Raw genomic sequence first — 9,357 nt, 5'->3', positions numbered from 1 at the left:
TCTCTCTCTCTCTCTCTCACACACACACACACACACACACACACACGATGTCCATACTGTGAATGAATGAGTGTAGAGTGTGAATCTCTGCAGAAATCACACGTTTATTTCTATAGCGCTTTTCACAGTAACTGTACATAAAGCAGCAGAAAACACACGCGTCTGCATCGGTTTACAGTATCAGAGGAGAGCGTGTCTGAGTTAAGCACTTCAGAAATACACATCACACATTTAGATAACACTGTGTTAATGTCAGGCTGACTCGTGATTATTACAGTTATCAGTGCACTGTGAATATCTGATCTGATTTCATAGCTCATATCTACCATACACAGTCAGTAAATCTGTCCGGAAACTGAAGCATGATTTCTCTTAATTCTTTAAACATCGACTTCAAGGAACTGACGTGAATCTGAGCGCGAAGTCGGTTAGACATTCGACGAGAGTAATTTCGAATGTTCTGTATCCTGTTCCTGTCGTCCTGGGCTGGTGATCCTGCTTCTAGTCCTGCTCCTGTTTCTGCTACTGCGTCTGCCATGGGCTGCAAATCTGGAAAAACAGGACAGCACTGAGATTCAGGAGGAGGATGGACTCTCATACACACCACACAAAAATAGGATTTCCTCAGCTTTTTACTCAAACTTACCCACATTCAAATGTCGATTAAAAAAAAGCATATATATGTATATATATGTATATATATATATATATATATATATATATATATATATATATATATATATATATATATATATATATATATAGAAACGGTTCATTGAAATTAAAAATTTGAGTTAATACAATGAACATTTTTTTTGAGATTCAACAACCTTTGGTAAAATATTAAAAGATTGTGTAAGCAAATTGGGTAACTGTGTGTGTTTTATTTGTGATGACGCAGCCAAATGATGCTATTTTCATGATTTATCAAATTTTTTAATGTGGTTCAGACACAATAATATTTTGAGTTTCTATTTATTAAACCAATTTCCTTCATTGTATCAACTCAAATGTTTAATTTCAATAAACTCAACATTTTAAGGCAACCAGATTTCTTACTTTTTTAAGTTAAACCAACAAAAACCAACCAAAATTGTTTTACAGTGCAGGGCCGTTTAACTAATGACACAATCTTTGTTAATAGGCTTTCATTGTGTTGGAAAGTCTTGCCATTTTTAATTTTCTAAAAAAATTTTAACAAATGTTGCCATTTTCTGGGGTTTGGGCTATAAAGCAAATATTTTATTCCTGTTTTCTGCATCTGCATATTATTGAGGCAATTGGATAAATTATGCAGTTGGTATGGATGTCAGAGTGTGGTTTGTACACCGATCAGGATAACATTATGACCTAATATTGTGTTGGTCCCCTTTTTGATGCCAAAACAGCCCTGACCCATCAAGGAAGTGGTCCACTGAAGGTGTGCTGTGGGGTCTGGCACCAACATGTTAGCAGCAGATCCTTTAAGTAGCTTGTCCGATCGGATCAAACGGACCAGCCTTCGCTCCCCACATGCATCAATGAGCCTTGGCCGCCCATGACCCTGTGGCCGGTTCTCCACTGGTCCTTCCTTGGAGCACTTTTGATAGATACTGACCACTGCAGATCGGGTACTACGGTGGCCGAGACAGCTCAACACGCAGCAAATGAAGAAAGCACCAGCAAATAAAGAAAACATCTTCATCAGTTTGACAACACACGCGCTGCAAATGTTCACAACGCATGCAAATACAAAAACGCGCAGCAAATCCTCACAACACATGCAAATACAAAAACGCACTGCAAATCCTCACAACACATGCAAATACAAAAACGCACTGCAAATCCTCACAACACATGCAAATACAAAAACGCACTGCAAATCCTTACAACACATACACATACAAAAACGCGCTGCAAATAACACAGACCACAACGGAAATGTTTAAGGGGACTCCTTTGAGTGACGAACCCCTACTGGGACCTGCTTATTGTTTACTCGCCTGTCACCACTGTTGTTGTCACTGACCAGCTGAAAGGTGAGTTTTTTTGTTTTGTTTATTTAAACATCCTGAATGTATGATTGCATGGTCTTTTTTATACAGTGTAACAATATATTTAGGCCAACAATATCCAAACGACTAAGCAATTATACCATCATGATATAAAAGTAAACAAAAAAAAACGCACCTTTCAGGTCAGTTTTTGAATTTGCATGTGTTGTAAACTTTTGCAGCGCGTTTTTGTATGTGTATGTGTTGTAAGGATTTGCAGTGCGTTTTTGTATTTGCATGTGTTGTGAGGATTTGCTGCGCGTTTTTGTATTTGCATGCGTTGTGAACATTTGCAGCGCGTGTGTTGTCAAACTGATGAAGATGTTTTCTTTATTTGCTGGTGCTTTCTTCATTTGCTGCGTGTTGAGCTGTCTCGGCCACCGTAGGGAACAGCCCACAAGAGCTGCAGTTTTGGAGATGCTCTGACCCAGTCATCTAATCATCATAATTTGCACAAAACTCGCTCAAATCCTTACGCTTGCCCATTTCTCCTGCTTCTAACACATCAACATTTTGAAGCTTTGCTGGCAACTAATGGGGAAATGTTGGTACTGCGCCCAAACTAAATCTGACTGAAAGCTAATATTTTGAGATCAACTTAAAATTTGGAACATAACTTGTTTAGATTCATGGCTTTTTTTTAATTGACGCACAATGGTTATAAGCACAGGCGCTGTTCTTTATTTTCTATATTGCATGTCCAGATATTCATACTACAAATATTCTCAAGGCCATGAAAGTTAATAATAGATAAGCAAAAACGCTGGCAGTGGCCGGCAACCAAAAAAAGGTATAATAAAATTGTCTAATCATCCTACTGGTGCATCTGGAATACCTTCTAATTCCTTTATCTTCTTTGAAATTTGAAGCTTGATTTCTCTCAATTCTCCGTCCTCCATCAGAAGGCGACCGTCGTGAATCTGAGACTTTAATTGTGCAATGATTTGACGAAGCTCATTCCTTAAGGCTTTCTGTGTCACGTGCCTGTGATCCTCAAACTTCAATTGTTCTACGTATTCTGCTGAGGGCTGCAAATCTAGAAAAAGATGACAATGGTGAGATTTAGGATAATGAGGAGCACTATAAGCAGAAGAAAATCCCATTTACCTTCATCGTCTTCGTCAATGTTATTAAAGGTCGCAGTCCCTACAAATAAAAAGATGAAATATTCAGTTGAAAATAAAACAAATTATAAGCATATAAATGCCATATAAAATGTGCAGATGTGGTCTTACGTATTTGATCGACTTTAAAAAGGGCGTTGTGCTCCTCCAGCTGGTTTTTAAAGCCTGTTAAAAATGTAAATGTTTGGTAAATGCTTTAGATTCGGTGTTGAATAAATTACTCTATAATAAATGTAACTTATTACTTATAAGCAATTGAACAATATAAGGATGGCCGTAAATCCATGCTTTTAATTCTATGAAATAAACAATATTCAGTTGCATAAATTATTCATCTCAGACATCAACACACATCTCAGCATTAAATCCACTGTTGCTTTACACAGAATTATTCTCGAGTCTGTAATTACATTAAGACAACTAAACATATTCCCCCTTTAAAAGGGTAACAGTGTCTGGACTACCTTGCATGATCTCCGTCATAAAACAACGGATGTTTAGTTTTGTTTCTTCAATCAGCTGCAAAATGCCACTTATAGAGAGGTCTCCGGCCTCATATTTCTCTAGCTGCTTCCTGAACAGGTCCGCATCTGATGTTTGCTGTCCTCTCACTGACGCCTCGCCTCGATCGCCGGCCCCAGACGAAGACGCCGCGTCTCCCGCTCTCTCACCGCGGCTCTCTGTAAAGAAGTGTTAGCAGAACTCAGAACTAGGCAACAGGTACATCAATGTTTTTAAAAGGGTCCTATAATGCCCTTTTCACAAGATGTAATCTAAAGTATCAGGTGCTCCCAGAATGTGTGTGTGAAGTTTCTGCAAAAAAATACACAGGAGATTATTTATTATATATTTGGGTGGCAGCAAAAATGCACCGGATCGTGAAAAATGCAAATGAGCTGCTGCTCCCCCGCCCCCTTTTCAGAATAAGGCAGATTGTTTACAGCTTGGGCTAGTTTGGATAAACGACAACAACAGCTGGGGTGTGGAGAACCTCCGCAGCAAGAGGAATTAGAAAAAGACGGATCAATACCAACTTCATTTTCAGAACATGTAAGTACCGCACGTTATATTTTGTGAATGTGCTGGTTAGGACACTGAACGGTGGCTAAAGTTACCACTGCCTCTGACTGTATTCACAGAGATCAGAGCTGATGGATGGATGGATGGATGGATGGATGGATGGATGGATGGATGGATGGATGGATGGATGGATAGATAGATAGATAGATAGAGTGGGGCAAAAAGTATTTAGTCAGCCATCAATTGTGCAAGTTCTCCCACTTAAAAAGGTGAGAGAGGTCTGTAATTTTCATCATAGGTACACTTCAACTATGAAAGACAGAATGAGAAGTAAAATTCAGAAAATCACATTGCCAGATTTTTAAAGAATTTATTTGCAAATTATGGTGGAAATCTGGGATATGGGGCTTCACGCAAGATCTCACCCCATGGGGTCAAAATGATCACAAAAACAGTGAGCAAAAAACACCAGAACCACATGGGACCAAAGTAACAGGCCACCATCAGTAACACACTACGCCGCCAGGGACTCAAATCCTGCAGTGCCAGACGTGTCCCATTGCTTAAGCCAGTACATGCCAAGGCCTATCTGAAGTTTGCTAGAGAGCATTTGGATGATCCAGAAGAGGATTGGGAGAATGTCATATGGTCAGATGAAACCAAAAAAACTTGTCGTGTTTGGAGGAGAAAGAATGCTGAGTTGCACCATACCTACTGTGAAGCATGGGGGTGGAAACATCATGCTTTGGGGCTGTTTTTCTGCTAAGGGACCAGGACGACTGATCCGTGTAAAGGAAAGAATGAATGGGGCCATGTATCGTGAGATTTTGAGTAAAAACCTTCCATTAGCAAAGGCATTGAAGATGAAACATGGCTGGGTCTTTCAGCATGACAATGATCCCAAACACACCGCCCGGGCAATGAAGAAGTGGCTTCGTAAGAAGCATTTCAAGGTCCTGGATTGGTCTAGCCAGTCTCCAGATCTCAAGCCCATAGGAAATCTTTGGAGGGAGTTAAAAATCTGTGTTGCCCAGAGACCATGATGGCCCTACAACATCACTGCTCTAGAGGAGATCTGAGGGAGGAATGGGCCAAACTACCAGCAACAGTGTGTAAAAACCTTGTAGCGACTTACAGAAAACATTTTATCTCTGTTATTGCCAACAAAGGGGATATAACAAAGTATTGAGATGAACTTTTGTTATTGACATAATACTTATTGTTCACCATAATTTGCAAATAAAATCTTTAAAAATATGATTCAAATTTGATTTTCTGGATTTTTTTTCTCATTCTGTCTCTCACAGTTGAAGTGTACCTATGATGAAAATTACAGGCCTCTCATCTTTTTAAGTGGGAGAACTTGCAATATTGGTGGCTGACTAAATACTTTTTTGCCCCACTTTGTGGTTGCTAGGGTACTCTGGTGGTTGCTAGGGTACACACCTTTACTTTGTCGCAATGACGGAAGCTCCAAACATAAACCATTAAACAACACCACATCATATATATATAAATAAATAAATGATACTGAATTGACTGAATAATGTTTGTAGCTATCTATGATTGCGTCAGTTTGACCTTACCAGCGGAAGTTATAGCCAATGGGAAAACATGATGAGCTTCGTCGGGATATGAGGTAAACAAAATAATATAGATACTCACAGAAACCGATCGATTTGTGTCTTAAGAAATCAATGTGTCGTCAGCAGCAGCACGGTTTTTGTGCACGTTGTCTAAGCATTTTTTTGCTCTCATAGACTTGTTACCCATTCACCCCATTATATGACCGACACACAGCAAGGGTTGAGTTAAAAATCTTCATTTGTGTTCGACTGAAGAAACAAACACACCTACATGTTGGATGCACTGGGGTAAGCAGATAAACATATAATTTTCATTTTGGGGTGAACTAACCCTTTAATAAGGATTGATTTTATAACTGATAATGTATGCAGTGAAGACTTCATTCAGTATATGGCCTTCCGGTTAGACCTACCTGAGAATCTTAAAGCTCTGTTTACGAGCTCACATGGGTCAGAAACTACGACAGCCACAGAGCAATTAAAACTGAACCAGAAGAAAATGAGCAGTGATGCACTGAAGTGCAAAAAATTGATTTATTTGAGTTCAATTAAAAGTAGAAATCATACTATGCTGACTGTCTATACTTTCATAAAGACATCAGGAGCTGTATTAGTGTCAGTGATATACTGACCTTTCATAAAAACATGCCATTAAACAAATAAATGTAATCTGTGTGTGTGTGTGTGTGTGTGTGTGTGTGTGTGTGTGTGTGTGTGTGTGTGTGTGTGTGTGTGTGTGTGTGTGTGTGTGTGTGTGTGTGTGTGTGTGTGTGTGTGTGTGTGTGTAATGATGGGACCAAATGAATAATTGAGCGCCAGGTTTTACAGCATAACAGACAGATGTAATAAAACGTCTTCTTACGGTCAGCTGTGTGTTGCTCAGATGCAGAGTCGGTGCGGCGTCTCTTCCTCGTCACCGGTTTGTCATCGGGAATGACTCTTAAATTTGAAGTCCTCAAAATCATATGTTCTATTTCTATATTGAAGATCCGGAAGATTCTCTCTCTATCGTCTTGAGTCAGATATTCAGAAACAGGCTGCAAATCTGAAAAACATGACAATATTTAGATTTAGCATAAGCAATATGAGCGGCCTATTATAGAAAACACTGTTTATATTATCCAGGGTTCCTTAAAGGTCCCGTTCTTCACGATTCCATCTTTCAAACTTTAGTTAGTGTGTAATGTTGCTGTTAGAACATAAATAATACCTGTAAAATTATAAAGCTCAAAGTTCAATGCCAAGCGAGATATTTAATTTAACAGAAGTTCCCTTTCTGTAAAATTGTAAATTGTAAATATTTTAAAATTGTAAAAATATTTCACAGTAAAACAGTTTTTGCTGTATTTTGGATCAAATAAATGCAGCCTTGGTGAGCAGAACAGACTTCTTTAAAAACATTTTCAGTAGCCTATCTTTGTAAAAGTTTTGACCGGTATTGTACATATATTTATCCCTTATGACCTAATGAATGCAGAAAAACTACCAAGCCAAGAACCTTTTGACTAAAATGCGTATTAGTTTCAGTGACATTTATTAAGTCATTCTAATTTAGTTTTATTTTATTTCATGTTTATTTAATTGTATTATAACTGTTTAGTCTGTGTTGGGGAAGATTATAGCTTTGGTCTTCAACATAGCCTACTGTTTCAGAAATACAAACAATTAAAGATATTGAAATGTCAACTTCATTTGGTTGGTTTTATGTTGTTTAAGTTAGCTTTAAGAAAAGAAATATGACTATTTGTGAAAGGAAATGTTTTTTTAAAAGAGGTAATTTATCTTTACAATCTCACATGGTTTTGATTCAGATTCAATCAGATGGTGCAACTTACCCACTGACTTGGATCAACCCCAAACCTGAGGTAAATTGAGCCACAGGAACAGTTTTTTATTTAAGAAACCACATTTTTAGAACCCTATTTAGGCTATATTCTTATTATTTATAATGATAGGAAACATCCTGAAATTACTTTCATTGTACTTCTGCCTTATTTTATCTTATCTTGAGGACCACATAAGTAAAAAAAGAAGAAGAAAAAAGGCTCATCTTACCCCACTCTCCCCTATGACCTGGCTAGTTGCCCATTCTTTAGCTCGTTTATCTAATAGGCCGCTATTCATTGGAACATTATCACATTATAACAACACACATAAGGGGACAGAGCGACGAGAAACACTAAAACGCGCTCAAATATGACAAAGTTTTCACAAATCAGGCTCAAACTAAAACGAGTTCTGCGTGTTCATTAGGCTATCAATTAACGTTAAACAAGAAGAACGCCAACAATTTTATAGCGAGTATTCTGAGATCAGCATTGTGTGTGGTGTACACAGCTGGAAGATATAAAAATCTGAAAATTATATAAAATCTCGCAATTGTATTTTAAATACTTTTATTCCGTGGCCAAACATTCTCCCATAAAAAGAAAAGGAAAGTAATATAACTCATTGCGTCTCTCCATTTATAATATAGCTACTGATTTATTGAGTCCCCTATAATCTATTCCTTAAAATTTGAATTCGGCTATTTCTAGCTTTATAAAAAATGTTATTTAAAGATAGTAGCCTACTCTTAAGTCATATTAGCCTACTTACCCGCCATCTTGAGTTGAGCGTAGCCTAGATGAGAAATGTCTGAGAAACCGCCGAAAGTTTAGACGTCGAGTCCTGAGTGTAGAGCTGCTGTTCTGACCAGCAGCTTTTAAAGAGACCCGTGTGTGTGTGTGTGTGTGTGTGTGTGTGTGTGTGTGTGTGTGTGTGTGTGTGTGTGTGTGTGTGTGTGTGTGTGTGTGTGTGTGTGTGTGAGGCGAGAGGGGCTGGAGTCTGTCTCTCCACAGGGAGTCCAACAAACAAATGGCAAAAGCCATCAAGAGGTGAATCTCTTCCACATGTGTTGATTCACCTTCAAACTCTGATGCGCAGCGGCAACGTTTACGACCTCAAAACAAGAGAGAGCAAAGGGCAAACTTCTGTTAAAACCTTTGGTAACAGTGTAGCCTACGGTCCAATTCTCACTATTAACTATTAGTTGCTTATTAGCTTGCATATCCCTTTTGAAAAAACAGCATATGCTGGTTAGGTTTGTTTTGAAGCATGACCGCTGGTCATGAGCTGGTCAGTAGGTGGTCATGAGCTGGTCATTAACTGGTGTATGCTGGTCATGAGCTGGTCAGTAGCTGGTCATGAGCTGGTGTATGCTGGTCATGAGCTGGTCAGTTGCTGGTCAGTAGCTGGTCATGAACTGATCAGTAGCTGGTCATTAGCTGGTCAGTAGCTGGTCATGAGCTGGTCAGTAGGTGGTCATGAGCTGGTCATTAACTGGTGTATGCTGGTCATGAGCTGGTCAGTAGCTGGTCATGAGCTGGTGTATGCTGGTCATGAGCTGGTCAGTTGCTGGTCAGTAGCTGGTCATGAACTGATCAGTAGCTGGTCATTAGCTGGTCAGTAGCTGGTCATGAGCTGGTCAGTAGCTGGTCATGAGCTGGTCATTAGCTGGTTAATGATGATCATGCTGGTCCTCAGACACTAGCTCCAGCTCATGACCTACTAAAGCAGCGGCCATGCTTCAAAACATTTGCTCATTTTTCAACA

General features: G+C 39.0%; 1 protein-coding gene across 1 annotated transcript; it reads right to left on the bottom strand.

Annotated features, from left to right (window-relative positions):
- On the bottom strand, nt 1-8,580 carry LOC137079182 (uncharacterized). Its single transcript, XM_067447144.1, has 7 exons — nt 8,362-8,580; nt 6,626-6,808; nt 3,622-3,837; nt 3,269-3,322; nt 3,141-3,179; nt 2,869-3,069; nt 1-549 (listed from the first exon to the last, which is right to left on the bottom strand). The coding sequence occupies exons 1-7, from the start codon at nt 8,366-8,368 to the stop codon at nt 323-325; spliced, it is 927 nt and encodes a 308-aa protein (XP_067303245.1). The 5' UTR covers nt 8,369-8,580; the 3' UTR covers nt 1-322.
- Nucleotides 8,581-9,357: the final 777 nt, after the last annotated feature.

Source organism: Pseudorasbora parva, chromosome 6, assembly GCF_024679245.1.
Source record: "Pseudorasbora parva isolate DD20220531a chromosome 6, ASM2467924v1, whole genome shotgun sequence".
NCBI lineage: Eukaryota > Metazoa > Chordata > Actinopteri > Cypriniformes > Gobionidae > Pseudorasbora > Pseudorasbora parva.
The sequence above is the reverse complement of the archived record's forward strand: the minus strand, read 5'-3'. Positions and strand labels throughout refer to the sequence as shown.

What these genes read in the sequence shown, in the direction of transcription:
- LOC137079182 (XM_067447144.1), bottom strand. An exon ending in TGAGCAACACACAGCTGACC is followed by an intron (nt 3,838 to 6,625) that starts GTAAGAAGACGT and finishes ACTTCTTTACAG; the next exon opens with AGAGCCGCGGTGAGAGAGCG. An exon ending in TTTTAAAGTCGATCAAATAC is followed by an intron (nt 3,180 to 3,268) that starts GTAAGACCACAT and finishes TTTTATTTGTAG; the next exon opens with GGACTGCGACCTTTAATAAC.